The sequence below is a fragment of the Vulpes vulpes genome, chromosome 8 (assembly GCF_048418805.1).
Source record: "Vulpes vulpes isolate BD-2025 chromosome 8, VulVul3, whole genome shotgun sequence".
NCBI lineage: Eukaryota > Metazoa > Chordata > Mammalia > Carnivora > Canidae > Vulpes > Vulpes vulpes.
Window position 1 is genome coordinate 23,216,649 of NC_132787.1, and position 18,556 is coordinate 23,235,204.

The 18,556-nt window shown below is 35.8% G+C and overlaps 1 protein-coding gene across 48 annotated transcripts in view; it reads left to right on the top strand.

Moving 5' to 3' along the window:
- Window positions 1-16,340, top strand: part of SOX5 (SRY-box transcription factor 5) — a 995,306-nt gene extending 978,966 nt beyond the window's left edge. For 46 of the 48 annotated variants that reach the window (XM_072765770.1, XM_072765744.1, XM_072765748.1 and 43 more), the window contains 4 exons: window positions 914-1,022; window positions 3,768-3,941; window positions 9,649-9,865; window positions 11,376-12,552. In XM_072765770.1, the coding sequence (XP_072621871.1) occupies window positions 914-1,022; window positions 3,768-3,941; window positions 9,649-9,865; window positions 11,376-11,679 (804 nt within the window). In that variant the 3' untranslated portion in view covers window positions 11,680-12,552. Of the gene's footprint in view, window positions 1-913; window positions 1,023-3,767; window positions 3,942-9,648; window positions 9,866-11,375 lie in introns of all 48 variants that reach the window. The other 2 variants (XM_072765775.1, XM_072765752.1) reach the window with 1 other exon arrangement.
- Window positions 16,341-18,556: the final 2,216 nt, after the last annotated feature.

Below are 18,556 nucleotides of genomic sequence, written 5' to 3' on the forward strand. Positions count from 1 at the left end.
TGCTTTTCTTAAAACTATTTTGGAACCAAGTCATCCTCAGAGCCATGATGGAAGGTGTTAGAAAAAGCTGTAAACCTTTCATTGTATGCTTTTTCTTGTCATAAAATCACCCAATTACTTAATTGGAAATAGTTTAATATCTCATGTGGTTTAAATTGGGTGTTATATTTTCCTTGAAAATAATTTAGTTTGTAATGCCATATTCTCCATGAATTCAAATGATGCACTGCATGCTTTTAAATGACTTGATGTCTTTGCAGATCTAATTTTGGTGTATTTGTATCTCAAATAATTCGCCAACTCAATATTTTGGCTTAGCAATCCAAATCAAATTGTGGTCCAAGTAGCAGGCACTCACATCGAATGTACAGAGACTTGACAAGCAATTAGCAATGAATATTTAAACGTCTTCATTACCCTTGCATGAGGAATGCAGATGGCATTTAGGGAGATGGCAACCAGAGGGCACTACTATGAATTATGTTTCTATCAGTTGGTCACCTGACTATTGGAAGACTTTCTCTGGGCCCCATGCCACTCCTATACTTCTACTGTCTGGCTAAAATTAAAGGCATTCCAAATGTTGTAAAACAGGTTGCTTTCATGAAATTTCTCTGCACATTTTATGATTTAGGAAGATTGTCTCCAAGGATCCCAGCATATATACCCCTTAGGCGTACCAAACCCAAATGCCAAGACTGTACTGGGGATTCTAAGAATCAGAATTCCTTCAGAAACCCTGCTGATCATTTGCTTCAATTACCTCAGCATAATGTGCTGAATGTGCAAAGGTGAATAAATCAACATTCTGTCCTCCCAGAAGCTAATGTATTATATATGGCCCAAGAAAAAAATGTCTTTGAATAATTATAATTTCCAGATTGAGCTCTCATTATAAATTTCTTTTTTTAAGGAAAAAACAACACTGGAGAGTCTGACTCAGCAACTGGCAGTTAAACAGAATGAAGAAGGAAAATTTAGCCATGCCATGATGGATTTCAACATGAGTGGAGATTCTGATGGTTTGTGAAAATTGTTCATATATATTCCAATAGTGTGCAGAAGTGTCAATTTAGTGCCAGTTAAAACTACTAAAAAGTATATATGATAGCCACCTTTACCTGATCATTACAATAAGTGCTCACATGTACTGAGCAGTTCCCACGTGCCAAGCAATCTGCTGAGTGCTTTGCATAAATCATCTCATTAATTTCTAGCACAACCTGTGAGATAAATACTATTACAAACAAAGAGATTAACCCCTGGGAGTTTTGAATCATTTTTCTCCAAGATAACAGGGCTATAAGTACTAGAGGCAGGTCTTGGATTCAAGATGGCATGATTCTGAAGCAAATACTCTCAGATACTCTCTTTTCAAGCTTTAATTTGTCAAACTCTGACCAAAATCCAATACTAAATGGACATTTTCAGGATATGTATATATATACATATATATATATGTATGTGTATATATATATATATATATATATATATATATATATATACATTTGCATTTTGGAACCCTTCACTCTTACACTGTCTACTATACAATCAAGTGTCCTCCCTCCCCTTTATAACCCAACTAGAATGCCAGCTCACAGCCTCATGCTTTCTTTACATGCCTCGAGAGTTCTGTTGTCTGCATCATTTCTGAACCTCCTAAACATCCCCAATGACAACTAATTAAATTGACACTCTAATTTTAATAACACAGCAAAGAGAGAAAAAGAAGGAAGCACTATTCCTGGGAACTTGCCTCTAGTGTCAAGTGCTGTACAGGCATTTTGAGAGCACTGTCCTCAAATTTGTTACTGTTGTAGAGAGTTCCCTGCATATAGAAAAGACTGCACCAGAGCAAACCATTAGGAAGCATACTTTAGGACAGAGGTTGACTTGAATTCCCCAGAATACATACTTGTCTACTCTGTGCCTTGGGCCAATTCCACTTTTAAGTCCAGTTCTGTCCTAGCCAAGAGACTAGCCAAATTTGAGCATTTAGGCAGATAATTTTATCAAAACTGAATTTTATTCAGTTGGATATCCAACAAAAGTCAGTGTTTTCCTGGCCTGTTGGATCCAAACATTTCCTTCTATCTTCTTCCTCACTTGGCTAAGATAAACCTGGCCTAAGTACACATAAAGAGCTTGTTTAGCTTTGATGAAGTTGCCTAATGTTCATTTTATTGCTTATGTTGCTGTAAGGTGTAAGAACAAGAAAAAGCAGATGTGCAAATGATCATTTGCTAGTTACAACCCCATTCTAGAAAGATGTTGCCATATATTAGCACTCATTTTTGTCAATAAAAAGACAATTGCCGGTAATAACACATTTCATAAATTTTAAGTTGTATTAGCATGATAAAATATACCCATAGTAATCAGCACTAAAACATCAAGATTTTGTTGCTGTTATTTGTTAAATTCAGTCATGCTTGTATGCAAATATTTTCTAATCTTCATCAGACCAAAGAGCATACTATGAATGAGAAATAATGTGAAACTCCACCAACAGGTATGCTGTGTTCTTGTTTGCTGCTCTAGAGGTCTTTAGGTCCGGGTTATTTTGGTTGATTCCCATTCCTTCTAATTGAGAAAAAACAGGAAGAGAGATATGAGGGAAGAAATAAAAAGCAGCGCTTTTATTAATGATACAACCTCTAGAAATGCCAAATTGTTTCAAAATTTTATATGCTACCAAAATAATACATCTCTTCCATATTTCCTTATGACACCCCTGGAAAACTTAGTATCGCAGTTCTGTGTTTCTTGCTGCTCCTCTTGGTCTTCTTTGCCTAAACTCAGGTATCTCTGGAAGCTGTTTACTCTGGTGAAACTTCGCAAAGTCACGTGAAGCCTAGAGGAGCGAAGGCAGCTCCCAAGGGTTCCACTGTGGCTCTTGTTCATGTTTTATCATCATGAGTCTTGCAGACCAGAATGGAACTTACAGTGGATCCCTTTGCATAACTTTAGACATTAGGGAGAAAATTCAGGAAAATAAATATATTATTTGTTTCCCCTAAATATGAGGCTGTGAACTTCTTAGGAAACCATAGTAGTGTAACTGTTCTTTTTTTTTTTCCCCTACCATTTTTAGATACCTTCTGAGGAGTAGGCTATCATTAATGTGTCAGCATAGTTCATGCATTTATTAGCACAAAATTGCCAGGAAAAGCCAAACACATTACAGAAGAATTTCTATATTGCATTTTAACCTCAAATTTTTATTCAGCAGCATTTTTGTTTATGTTACCTCAGGAGAGAAAATGGTCATGGCTACTGTTCTAGCTGTCTTTAGGTAGCAGAGATATATCCTTACCTGTGGTCATCCATCATGCCAAACAGATTAGCATTTCACAATTTTATGAAATCCTTCATCTATTTAATATTTCTATGGTACCAGAATGCCTATTGGTATGCCCCAACTATTCTCTTTCCAATTTGCGTCACAGATTACATATTCAAGTTTCTTGTGTCCTCTTAAAAATTGATGGTGACACAGTCCATAATCCATTGAATAAAAGGAAAAATATATTAGAAATGGATTAAAAATGCAGATATGACAATTGCCACTATAGGGCTTATCACAAAAACTTCATAAACAAGCATTCTGTCTCAAGAAACAAAAGTATTCTTATCAGATGTACTTTTTATATTTATATTTTAACACACTTGAATACATATTTCACTAGACAAATATTCAATAACAATACAAAGGAGAGAATTACCAAGTCTTAACACTCATACAAAGCAATGTTCCCTATTTTTAGGAAGTGCTGGAGTCTCAGAATCAAGAATTTATAGAGAATCCAGAGGGCGTGGTAGCAATGAACCCCACATAAAACGTCCAATGAATGCCTTCATGGTGTGGGCTAAAGATGAACGAAGGAAAATCCTTCAAGCCTTTCCTGACATGCACAACTCCAACATCAGCAAGATATTGGGTAAGAAACATACTAATGGTTATGTGATGTATGGAATAAATGTACAGCTCTGCTTTCTGCAGCTGTTGAAAGGTACTGGCTTTGGAGGCCAGGCAGTTCATGTGATCTGCTTATCTAAAAAATAAGCACCATTAATTGAGGCTTTTCTTCTGATGACAGATATTTTATGTGTGTTGAGAAATAGGCCTAGTTTTTTTTTTTTTTTAGCTAATTTAGTTGTGTGTCTCTATACTAATTTTTGTAATATTTTCTCTTCTTTAAAATCTAGAAATATTTTGTGCTAAGACTAAGAAAAAGTTATTTTCCTGTGAGCCACTTGATAATGGTATTGACTATATTTATTTTTTTCCTTTGGATTACAGTATTCTTCACGTGGTAGGGGTGGAGGTATAGGTGATGATTATTCCAGGACTAGAATTGAAAATCAGTTTACATTGTCAGGACACAAGAGGATGTAGCATGTGGTGCAATTTTTAATTTATACTTCACTATTTGCCTTACATACATAGACACTGAAGCATACAGAAAAGATGGGTGAGAGGTAAGGGTAATGATTATAAAGAGGCCTACTGTATACCAGTTTATGTCCCAGATAGAGGAAGGGAAAATTCCATTTCCTTTGTGCTGTTCACTTGACATCATCATCATCTTCATCTTCTTCATCTTCAGATGGTGTGATGGCCAGCTACTAGATAACCTAAGCGACCTAACTTACTCTCTGACTTCTAAGAGCTAAACAACAAAAATAGAATATGAACACCTAACTCCAAATTTGGGCTTCAACAAATAAGTAACATTTCTCTAAGTTAACTAAAGCTTTATTAGAATCCATAATGCACTTGGAATTACATGTATTTAATGCAAGTATGGTGTTTCTTTTATCCCTTTACATTAAGTAACTGATCATCTAAAAGTAGTTACTAAACATACACATGTGTTTTTATGCTCCCATATTCTCACATTCTCATACTACTCTGGGGGAAATAGATGCCACCCAGTCCACAGTGTACATTTGTAATGAGATCAAAACAACCAAGAAAATAAAGACCATTAACCACTTAAATTTATGTCTCAATTTTCATCTAAAATGATTTTGAGATCTTTAGATGAATATGATCACAAAAAATAAGAAGAGTATGTGAAGCTTAGAAAATGTGAACATTTACGGATAAAGGAAATGGACATTTTTTACATCTCTAAAATCTCTGATCTATTTTTCCTTTTTATGACCATATCCTACCTTCCATATGAAATTTCCCATTTTTAAAAAGATCTCACACCTGTTCCATTTGGGAAAAGTCTAGAAAAGAATAAAATATTTTATGTAAGCATATTCCATATTTTAATGTATCCATTATCACAAAATTAGAAATCCCAAAATGTCAAAATGAGAAAACTAAATACTAAGATTGTTTAAAGTGTCTTTATATCATTCAGTACTTTTGTCTAAATACTGGAAAAGTGATAATCACTGCTTAAAACTTTATCCTAAGTAAAAGAGAAATAACCGTTTTGATGATATGAAATATTTTAGGAAATGCAGCAAAGGATTTTATAGGAGACATGTGACTAACTGCAAGAATTTCTTTCTGGGTTGAAGACAAGAATATTAGAATGACCGTATGATTACAACATAATGGACTACATGAAAAAAAAGTGCTGCCTAATTTTAGACTTTGCCATAGAATTGTGTTCATTGAGGATACAGCAGGAAAAAAACTACTGAGGTGGGACCTGAGGTTTGGGACCTCAATATTTGGTCATTGCTTCAAATAAATAAGTGATCTTCAAATATCCACAAGATCATTCTAACTGGCCCATTTCATATTAAAGTACAAAGAAAGCTTGATGTTTTCCTCTTTACTGATTGTTTTGGATAACAGCCTCCGACAGCATGCTGCTAATTCATTCTGCTTAAAACCGGCGCTTGAGCTGGGTTGACATTTTACGTAGTCTCTAGGGATCCTAGTTGACATTTTAAAGGGCTTCTAAGCATTTTATAATACCCTAAAATCTGGTTTTAATAAGCCATTCTGCTGAAATTGTTAACATAAGGAATCACCTTTTACTGTTTGGCGCTAGATCAGGGGATGGGGGACATCTTTTTCTGATTAGATATACAGTAGTTGGAGTAAAATGTGCAAATTCATTACAGACCCCATGGAGATGACAATGCTGCTCAGCTCAAACTTCATTTTTATTGTATTGCCAGATTTAGAAAGGAAAAGAGTACTCTCAAGACTGTTTTTTTTTGTTGTTGTTGTTGTTCTTATTTTGAATATCAGATTTTTTTTTTTTTATTAAATATTCCTCTTTATCATCAGGAGAAATACCCAAATGTCCTTCTGCATTTTTCCATCGTAAAAGGCCAGTGTTTTGAAATACGCAGGGAGCTTACTCCCTATATGTGGTCCAGGGTAAGGAACCAGCCACGCCCAAATCAAGTAGACGTTTTCATCTCTTTTGGAGAGACCTAGAAGGCACATCCAGAGTGTCCCTGGGTTCACATCGTAGCTATATACACTGGATGTGGTACCTACAAAACCATTAAAACCAAAACCAAACCTGTCCTTTGGTTGACCCTATTCAAGAGTCATTACTAAAAAATGAAAACTGGGGGCGCTTGGGTGGCTCAGTCCGTAAAGCATCTTCCTTCAGCTCAGGTCATGATCCCAGGGTCCTGGGATCGAGCTCCACCTCCGGCTCCTCCTTGCTCAGTGGGAAGCCGGCTTCTCTGTCTCCTGCTGCCCCTCCCCCTGCTGCGTTCTCTCTCTCTCTCTCTCTCTCTCTCTCTCTCTCTCTCTCTCTCTCTCCCCCTCTGTCAAATAAATAAATAAAATCTTTAAAAAATGAAAACTGCATTTGCCACCAAATCAAAACACTATTTGTTCTGCACTGTCATAAAACAGAAGAGTTAGCCATTTTGCCAACTACAGACAGTGCGTAGGCTACTTAATTCTCCATTTTAAAAAGACATAACCATGAGATGGCCAGCTTTTAAAATGTAATTTAGGATTTAGTGATACTTCCAGGGAAATTACATTATCAAATGTCTAAATATTTTGTGATACCAGTTCATTCTAGATTTAGGAGCCAATTTGAGAATTTACACATCTTTTATCATATATGTATCTTTATTTTATCTTTATATAAATATATATCTTTTATTTACCATATATATGTGTGTATATACATATATATTTTCCTATGCATTTCAGCCAGATCAACTTTCTTTAAGTTCCTCTAATCCCTCTTTCCACTTGACCATTCTGTTCTTCCTCCAGAGAAGGCTCTTCCTGGCTGATTCCTAAAGGAGTCACAGCAAAGCCTTCCTGACCCACAAAAGATTGTTCTCAACTTCTTATCATGGTCTTATAGCTTCCTGTACTTTCCGCAACTGTAATTAAAATAATAAATTTTTGAATTAGCTGCTTAATGTATTTCCTCTCCACTGGAATATGAGCCTCAAGAAGATAAGGAACATGATGATTCACCACTGCATATCCAATAATTAATACAGCGTGATGCACATAGTAGGAAATCTAAAAAGAGTTATAACATTCTGAGGCAGGTACTATGAGGCATAAACATTCCCTCTCCATAGAGAAATGTATTCTTTTTGAGCTTATAGAACATTTAAACTTAGAGAAGAACCCCTAGCAAATCCTATTCTAAATGAGAATGCTAGTTTCTTTGTTCTGTCTAATAATAAAGCTAGGACATTTTAAAGTCAACCATTATAGGTCCATCTTTCAGTGTATTGCTTTGATTCTTAAGTAAATTATTTCTGGTAAGCTCACTTTGGCACTCCCTGATCTGAGGTTTAAAATCCTATTGTACATACTTGTAAGAAACTTCCCAAAAAGAATTCATTCTAGTTCAATAGTATTATAGCTTTACCTGTATTTATATTTGCCCTGAGAATAACATAATGGTTTTCAGTACCTCTAGAGAATAATGTTGGGCAATATAGAGTTTGAGATTGTACCTACAGATTATTGGATGTGGCTATTTAAACACAAGTTTGAGAAAGGAATGGAAACATAAACTCTATTATTTGAACCATAATCTGGATTTCTGTAGTAAATAGAATAAACTATAATGGCTGTCTATATTGGAAAAAAATCTGTTTATACATTTTTGTTAATACCTCCATGGATATATCCACCCAGGCAACATCTGTTCCAATAGGAAAGAATTCTAAGGGAAGAGTATCGTCCCTTATTTACCATATTTCTTTAATACGTATAACAGTACATGTTGAGGAATTGTCAGCACTTTTAGGGAAGAACTGTTTATCAGTAAGCTATTTGCGTTTGAGATAACAGAATTATGGTTGAATAATGAACCCATTTGAAAGCCTTAAGATCTTGCTTAGATAACTTTGGAAGGCAAGTAAAGACTTCCGTACCAGAACACATTTGGTAGGGAACTCCCAATTCCAGTTATTTTGGTCTTTGTGCATTTGAGCAGAGTTGAGCTGATTACTTACTGATAAACACACTTCATCTGAAAATAGATTCTCCTCACATGCTTAAGAAACATTATTACCACTACTACTTTTACTACTATACATAGCCACAGTAATAGAATCAAAGCTTTAAATCACATTTATATTGAGAATGAGCATAAATATTTTTAATTAAGCTTTGAACATTTTTTTTCAATCCTAGTTGAATTCAAACCTAAGTCAAAAATGAAAAGAAGGGGAAAATCAATTGGGATTGATATTATTAATGCATACTATGTCACAAGAAATGACATCTTTATATATTATTGAAAGTGTTTTATTAAGAGAAAAATCTGACCCCATACATTCTTATTGTTGTAATTCTGACCTCTGCTAGATCAGAGATAGGTGGGTCTAGGTATGTAAAAACATACATTGTAGCATACTTTCAATTACATCGAACCCAAATTTGAGTCTCAGGTTAACAGTTTAATAGTTGTGTGACCTTGGGTAAGTTACTTCATCTATTTGAACTTCAATTTTCTCATCTATGGAATAGGATAAATGTTAATAACTACCTTACAGGATTACAGTGGAAGGTAAAAATGAGACACTTACATAAAGTTTTTAGCACAGTATCGAGCACACAGTAGTTACTGAGTGCATGTTCATTAATATATATTTTTTGTAATTAAAGTTTTAATGAAATGAATTTTTAAATGCAATCATTCATAAAAGCAGACTTAAACATTTTGAGGAGAATTGTATATAACATATGTTAGAAACCCTTGTAGTAAGTAATGTGCCCCCATGTAAAACTACTCCATAACTAGATAATTAGCCACAGATTGAAAATGTGTAATAAATTTTTGCATAGCTTTTTAGTTCACAGTTGAACTATATCATGATGTACCATGGAAATGAAAGGTATATTCTTTAAGTTATCCATGAGCTTTTAAATATATGATATACTCAGTTGGCTAAATTATTAATTCCAGCAAGAAAAATTTAAAAAAAAAATAGGTTGCTCCGTGTTTGTATCTTTGGATACACAGTTTCCTTGCGGACACAGCCACCAACACCTCTGTTCTCATGGGATCTCATCTCTTGAGTCATAGTTTGCTAATCAATCATATTTTTATGTCTTTCTGGGTTTGGGCCAACATTTTTACTTTAGATTTTCTTGTTCTCAGTTCTACCTTTTTAGGAACCTGAGCAGCTGTGCAAATTGGTATCTCAACCTTCTTTTTCTCCCAGGATCTCGCTGGAAAGCTATGACAAACCTAGAGAAACAGCCATATTATGAAGAGCAAGCCCGTCTCAGCAAGCAGCACCTGGAGAAGTACCCCGACTACAAATACAAGCCCAGGCCAAAGCGCACCTGCCTCGTGGATGGCAAAAAGCTGCGCATTGGTGAATACAAGGCAATCATGCGGAACAGGCGGCAGGAAATGCGACAATACTTCAATGTTGGGTATGGGCCTTTCTGTCTTTTTTTTCATAAAGAATGCTTCTTGCTATATGTAATGGGATGTGCAGCATAGTTGTTTGGTTGCGAGGCAGCATTTTGAAAAAGATCCTGACTGTCCCCCACGTGCTCCTGACAAAGAATACCTCCATACGAAGTGACTCCAAGTGCCTAGAACAATGGCTCTAGCATGAACTCTCCTAACAACGGGCTTAAAAATAAAATATCTGAAAGTAAATAGTTCTGAAGTTCACTATTGAAAACGGAGAAGTATTGTGGGTTCTTTCCCTTGTTGATTTTCATTACTTCCAGGGCTTCACATTGACAAGTTCCACAACATCTTTGTTGAGATAATACAACACAAAAATGATTTCAACAGAAGTGTTTGCTTTTGAATATAGAGGGACTTGGGTGCTATCAAGGCACACCGTGACCTTTGTAGATCTCGTAGTGGCAACTCTATTTAGAGCACAACGGTGTTGTGAATGGGAGAGCTTTCTTCTGAATTAAGAATGTAGCTCTCAGGAGGTTTTACCCTGCTTCCTATGGCAAGGCTGCCTATGGTGTCCTATTATGCTGCCTGCAACTTCATGGCTTCTGCAGGATTTTCTCAGAAAGCACAGAAATAAAGATGTTCATATCTAGAACAGAAGTCAGTAAGATTCCGGAGAGATGCTTAGCATAATAAAATACTGTTCTGAAAATGGCCAGAGGATACCTTAGAAAAAAACCTTTAAAGTCTGCCCTGTCCTCCCTGGAAAGAGCCTGCCTGCTCTGTCCAGTGGCCTCTGATTTATATCCCAGTGCCTGACTCTTCGCAAAGCTGAGCATGAAACCCAACACTGAGGAAATAGTAAACATATGAATGAATGAAAGAAGGCATAACTGAATGTCATCTATTAATCCCTTCCCACAAGGATCAGCTACATAATTTGTAGAGCCCAGTGCAGTGAAAATGTGGGGCTCCTGTTAAAAAGTTTAGGATTTTAAGACTGCGGCAACAGAACTTTAAACCAAGCATAGGGTCGTTCCAAGCCCAGGGCCTTGTATAGCTGCAGAGCTGTACACCCATGAGGCTGGCCTGCTTCCTATCCCCCCAACTATTGCAGGGACCAGGTGGACAATGTGATACTGGTCAGTTCTGAACAATACGCTTTTATTTTGAGGACTATCAATATTTTAGGGGTTTTCCATGAAAATTGCATTATCTTTAATTATTTCTTAAAATGCTGGGTGTTACAGTGGAGGAAAAATGAACTTGGTGTCAAATTCTGCTTAAGCTTTCTGCATCTCAGGGTTTCTTTTTCCCATAGAATAGGATAGTAATAAAACCATTATTTTAAGAATCCAAAAGGTAACACATATAAATGCCTTGTGATCTGTAAAGCGCTATACAGAAGTAAGGTATTGACATCACAGAATTGGACAAACTGAGCAAGTTCGTTATCTAGTAAAACCTGCATCTAAGTTTCCCCTCACCCACGGTTCTTTTTTTGGGGGGAATTCCTCTCTGCAGGCAACAAGCACAGATCCCCATCGCCACTGCTGGTGTTGTGTACCCTGGAGCCATCGCCATGGCCGGAATGCCCTCCCCTCACCTGCCCTCGGAGCACTCAAGCGTGTCCAGCAGCCCGGAGCCTGGGATGCCTGTTATCCAGAGCACTTACGGTGTGAAAGGAGAGGAACCACATATCAAAGAGGAGATACAGGCTGAGGACATCAATGGAGAAATTTATGATGAGTTCGATGAGGAAGAGGATGATCCAGATGTAGATTATGGGAGTGACAGTGAAAACCATATTGCAGGACAAGCCAACTGATAAGGGTCAAAAGATTGTTATGACCTTAGGACTTAAAGAAGCCCTAGCTGGTTCATCCTTACCAGTGGCCAAGCACATTAACTTTCTCATACACTGACTGTTACTTTAACTGTTAGTCTTAAATAGTTGGGACATCAGCTGACTAATAGACCTCAGCCTCAAAAGGCTTGGAAAGGAAAAAAAAAAAAATACAAGCAAACAACAATATCAACAACAAGAGATTGAAATAAGCTATGGGTAAAATAATGCCAGTAATTCAGCTGCTACATCCAAGCACTGAAGTCTTACCCGTCAACTTTTTTTTTTTTAATAAACTTTATGGCTGTTTGTTCTACAATGTTCTAGAAATTCTCACTCAGGTACACAGTGCCAACAAGTGGCTTGTGAATGTGTTTTGTTGTTTTGTGCTACAATTTTTAAAAAAGAAATAAGTTTTGTTTTGTTTTTTGGGGTTTCTGGGTTTTTTTCCTTTTTCTTTTTCTTTCCTTTCCTTTATTTTTTTTTAATGCACCTGACAGAAAAAAGAAAGATGAATTTCTCTTTACTTCTCTCCACCTTCTCCATCTCTATACTTTAAAGATGGAAGTCTGTGCATGGGGGGGAAGAGGGAAAAAGAGCCTGTTTTTAACTTCCTTGCTATCCACCACAAAATAAGCAATTATTTTCTGTAGAGGACTTTCTTTACCTATTGCACACCACACTACATCTTTGAGCAAGTGCCAAATTTGTACTGAAGTGTTGACCCAGTTCTTTTTTTTTCCTTTCCTTTTTCCTGTTCCTTCTTAAGTTAGGACAGTGTTATATCTTAGACAATCCCTTGAAAAACCTGAAATACCAGCAGCTGGTGAGATTTGACTTTTTTTTTTTTTTAAATGGAAACTGTAGGTGCTGTTCTCAGGTGAAAAGAGAGAGAGAGAGAGACATAAGAAATTTAGAGAAAAAATATTTTCTGATCTTGGATTTTTGTGTGTATGTATGTGTGTGATTATGGTACTAATAGGAATAACATTGAACCATTGTGAGTTAAACCCACATCTGGGGATGAAATCCCACATCCTCCTAAGTGACTGGTCTGGAAGCAACCTTGACCTTGACTTTGCACTTCAAATGACAACCAAGATAGGGCTCAGAAATTATATTTTTAAATTTCTAATATGATTATTGGATGGATCAAGCGGCCCTGTGTAATAGAGGTGTGCATGTATACATGGAAGCTACTAGCAAACTGTTCCCAGATGTCCCTTCTTCCTGGTCAGTTGGTTCCTCTAATGTTTGCTATTTAATGATTTCTGTTTGTTTTTCCTATTGATAACTTTGAGCAAAGCAATCATTGTTTTCCTTGAATATATTTGGCCATTTTCCAGAAACACAGGATTAGCTTATTTCTTCAACATTCCATCCTTTCCTGATCAGGAAATGGAACTGATGATTTTATAAGGTATTTTTCATCTCTCCATGAAATGAGGCGGAGGCCATTTGCATTTCATAACTGTGGGCCACGTGCATCCCATACCATAAAAAGCAGGATTTGATTAAAAGTCATGGCAGCCCGACAAAATGGAGCCTGGCTGAACCCAGTGATCCTCACCACTAATCTTCCCTCGCCATAAGATGAATCCACTGAAGTCCAATTTTTGGTTCCAACAGAGTATGTGCAGAGAGCAACAAGTGATGGTGACAGAACTGGTTATTTAGGTTTTGCCAGCCAAATGCCAAGGCAGTTATAAGGGCTTGTACAAATAAATGCAAAATCATTTAAAGTCAATTGCCATTATTTGTACTGAAGCATCAGACAGTAAATACTCCAACCAGTAGCTTGGATGTGCTATGGTTTTCACTCCAGTCATCATTTGCCTATCCCACCGCTCCAACCTGACCCAAAAGTTTGATATTTACATATAAATAAGAAAAAATCCTTTTTATTTTTCTCTCTCTCAAAAGACTTGCTCTGGGGTTTTGCTTGGAGGAGCTGATCATATCCTGCATGTCAGAGATTTTGTTTCGTTTTCTGTTTGTTTTTGATGACTGTATTTTCATTTGAACTGCCTCTTTTTGCTAGTGTTGTAATGATGATGATGATAAAATAATAATAATAATAATAGTAATAATAATAATAATGGTCAGCTGTTCCCAGATTAGTAAGTTATGTATAATTTATTTCTCCCTCTCTATTTTATTCTCCTCTGATTTGGAAGTACAGCCAATAAGCTGTTAGATATTTAAAACAAATTTCCATCTTCCAACTCATATATATATATATATTTATACACACACACACACACACACACCACACACACACATTCACCCACACAATTTTACTTCTCCTTTAATAAGTTTTCTCCTTTTTAAAAATTTGGCCCCAACAATGTCAAGTTCTGGTGTTTCATACAAAGGAGTGAATAGGAGGGTCATGTTCAATCTTAATTAACTTATGCTCTCATCACTCATTTAGTTATTTAATTGCCACAGTCATCTAGAGCCAATTTTTTTGTTTTTATTTGTTGTTTTTAAGCACTCTGGATAAGGAAAAGAAAATAGACACTCGTTTTATATCGTTACTATGTACAATGTGAAAACAGATTTTTAAAAATTTGTTCTTTGTCTTTGTTAACAAATTCTTTCTGACTTATGTGGGTTCACCTCTCACGTTTGCTGGATACTTATTTTACACCACGTTATAAAAATGCTTTGTTTTCATTTCATGACTTTGGGCTACGAGAATACTTTGTTTTAGCTCCAGGTAGATGCCACTGAGGGCAATCACAGGCTGAAACCAATTCTAACACACTTACCAGTGAATTGACAAAACACTTCTGTTTGGTCTTCTTTGTTTGTTCTTTATTTTGTTTTATTTGAAGGGGAAAACGAAATTGTTAATGGTGACCTTTAACTGCTGAAATTCAGAAGTTAATTTTATTTAGTTAGGTTTATGTCAGAGACACTACACCACGCATGGACGAAAACAGGAAGTCCAGAGCTTGGTGTTCTGTTCTCTCATTCTGATACAGAATTCACCGGAATTCATTCAATTTCTTTGCCTTAGTTTTCCCCCAAAAGAAAACAACAACAAAAAAAATCATATTGATGTTTAAAGTGCTCTGAAGTCATTTGATAAAAGGTGCTATGAATAGCAACTTACTGTGTTAACACATTGCCTTTTTGGCATTCGATTGGTTTATCATTTTTGTAAAGGATCCTAAAACCTTGTATTCTTTCTCCGTGCCCCATGGTGATCAAAAAAGCTAAGGGAGAGGAAATGAGAGTAAGATCAAACTGAAATGAAGATAACATTTCCCTTCTGTATCCTTTCCTACCTCCCTGTTCACACTCTCTTTCTCTCTCTCTCTGTTTCTCTCGTTCTCGTGCACACGCGTGCACCCCTCCCAGTACTGAGGAATAATCCTGCCTGAACTCTCATTTTATGGCTATTGTAACCAGTTCCTACAAAAATAGTCATGTTTTAATAGGAATCTAAGAGAACATCACTGGAGAAAATAAGTTGAAGTTGCTCATTTACAAGTTACCATGATCTGGCCAGTTACTGCAATTGGATACAACACAAAACTATTCTTCAGTACATTTATACCTAAATTAGTTCAGTCAATTGTTAACATTTATTTGGCATCTGCATTTAAGAGTTCACCACGAATAAAATCCCTCCCAAAGAACATAATTATTATTGAAACCAAATCCTCTTATAAGGAACAAATATAAAAGAGTTTTCTTTGATGAAATTATTTCATAGCTTTGATTTCAGAGTAGACTTTTTCCCTTAATTCATTTAAAGAAAATTATCCTTAACTATATTGTGGTCCCAATTTCAGATATTTTCTTAATCCAGAAGTTGTTACTGTTCCTAGAGGAAATCTCATATAACACATTTAAAACATCAAAAAATAATTACATCTTCATTCATCCTAATGGGTAAATTATTGAATTGTAATAAACAACTGTATATTTACAAACAGGTTTATATGATATTTGTCTATCAAGTTCATAGTAAAATAAAAATTATGGGGTCTGCAAGGAAATTTATGAAGCCCACTTAAAGTGGTTCAGATATCTCTTTGTCTTATAGGGCATACGTTTTTGTTTAGACAGGCTTTTACAGTATTTAATTTTAAAATTTCCTATAACTATCAGTTTCCCAAGTTGAAGATGATGTTGTGTTAAGTTTTCTACTGATTGATTCCTGTCCTTCCCAGTGTTTCTGTCACTGGTTCACTAAAACAGTATTTATACAGCTCCACTGGCTCTAAAGCTCTTAGTCCTTCTAACATTTCGGATTTTATGAGTAAAAATGGGAAAAAAGTAGAAGAGAGACAATCAAATGCCTGGAGCTTAAAACAAAGTATGTGCAACCTACCATCTCACTTGAAATTTAATAAAATAAATAATTATGTAAATATAACATAGAGTTATAGATTTATATTTTGTTCATAACACATAGTGTAATATAAGTTGTATATTTTCATGTTTTTGGTTTTATGTTACCATTCATGCCACAATAAAAATAAAACAGGAGTTTATGTACTCTTAAAAAAAAGATGTGGGTTGCCACCAACCTGTTTTTTGTTTGTTTTTGTTTTTTGTTTTTGCATTCTCTTTTTTCAGTATTACTGCCATGCAAGGCACCAATAAAACAGCAAATGTGTTCTTTACCTATTATACTGTGTTTCTTTTTCACAATTCTTGTTATGAAGGTATAATCTTCAGTTTTATTATGGAAAGAGTAAAAGTATGGAAAATAATTTAGATTTCAATATAAATAACCCCACTTCCTGAAGTTGACTTTGAGAGCTAAGGAGTTAATTCTTAGCGGTGGACATTGCAAGAAGGACCACCAGACTTTTTTATAATGCATCTCTTCATACAGGGATCTAGCCTCACTATAATGTCAAAAGATACTGCTCTCCTATGTAATTGAGTCTCATACACTTTAAAATCCTACAGCCTGAAGCACTTTTAATATTCTTTTCCTAAGCTTGATGCTATCGTTGGGGTAGGGTTTCTACATTTTGAAATTAATATTTTATCCTGTTGTTTGTATAGAAAAAAATGTAAATTTCAGATTTTGAAATTACAAGGAACTGTAATTTTCACCTTGCTGGCATCTAATTTAGAATAATGGACATTTCTAAATTGTTCAACACTCTTACATTAGCTCTGGATTCTACCTTCAACTTTTTAAACAAATGTGAAAAACGAGAAGCCTCCTTTCCTTCCGATGACCATTTTTGCTCACCTTTTCCACCGTATAATGTTTTTCTATCCTTATAGTTCTATGTGTAACAGGTTCCTCTAGGGGCTTTTGTTTGTTTCCTTGGTTGGTTGGTTGCTTGCTTGCTTGGTTTTTAAACAAGTATCAAGATGCTGGATCAGATGGTACCTGGTTCAAATGAAAAGAAGGGAAGTCTATAAAGAGGATATTCTCTACTAGTTGTAATCCCTTAACCGAAGTATTTTACAAACTCTGGTCCATAGACCACCTGCTTCAGAATTAACTGTTGAAAGTGTAGGTTCCTGGGCCTGACTCCAGATGTAGTGAATCAGAATCTCTAGGGATAGAGCTAAAGCTGTGGTTTTTAATGAATCCAGATAATTATGCTGCATGCGCTCATCTTTCAAAACCACCAGGAGGTGGGGCTATTTTCCTCTGCCATTGACTATGGAAATGTCAAATTTTTCAGATCCTGCTGCCTACCATACTTTAACCTTCAGCCTCTCTGAAAACCTTGAAGGTTAGGGTCAGTGAGAGGCAAGAATTTGATTTTTTCTAGAAAGAGGTCTCCATCTGTCATTTCATAGATTGTGTTTGGATCCACCGGCACCATACTCGTCCATTATCCTTGTCTCTCTGCTCTGGCATTGTTCATGGGCCATACAGGAGGCTTGAGAGTACAAAGGGAGGGGCACACTGAAAATATAGCAGAACCACACAAAGCTACACCCACTTAGTATTTGCAAAAAGAGTTGAGGTTCTTTTGAAAAGAAAATTTCCACTGAAGAAGTGAAGAGATAACTATTCCATGCAGTGTTTATAATAGATCACCTATGGCTACACTGGTAACAGTCTCATCCTGTTACTTCAAAAAAACAGCATTATCATAATGGATGTGCTAACTGTAGGTAGACAAGGAAAAGTCTTGTCTGGTTATGCCCTTCACACCTGCCCACCCAGGTGTGAAGTCCCAGCCACCTCCTCTCTTTCCTACCAAATAAAGTTCACTTAGTTTTGTTCTGTGATACTTCAATTTAGAAGCATTTTGTTCTTGACCTTTATGTTTTTTTTTAGTTTCTTATGGAATACTTAGGACTAGCATGCAATAATGGATTGTTTTTTTTACTGCCAATGCCTTGAACAACCAAAAAAATACTGGCAATAGTGAAAAGAAACCCATTCTCTTTTTCTCATTTATATCAATTTTGCCAATTTTAGTTGTTGGTGTTTGAGGACATTCACATATGTGTTTTTAAGAAATCAGGACACTATCATTCTTACCAAATTTTAAAGTTCAGCAATCATCCCTATTTATAACTTAAGACCATCACTGAAACCTCAGTTAGAGCAATGGAGGTAAAGGTAAGCATGTATTAGTCTGAAGTCTGAGTTAAAGAATATTTATGAAAAAAAAAAAGATTTATTTTTCTTGAGTTGCTGAAGCAACCTAATAGCTAGCTGAGAAGACCTGTTTTATAAGTAAGCATTGTAATTAGTATGTAAAGTGTATGAAATAGTATTGCTGAAAGTTCTTAAAAAATAGTTATGTTTTCTTAAACAGGCTAAACATCTGTCCTACAATGTTGTTTGTTCTACCAATTTGCTTAGCAAACTATTTTTTACCATCAAGAATGAACCAGTTCAGCTCTGATCACA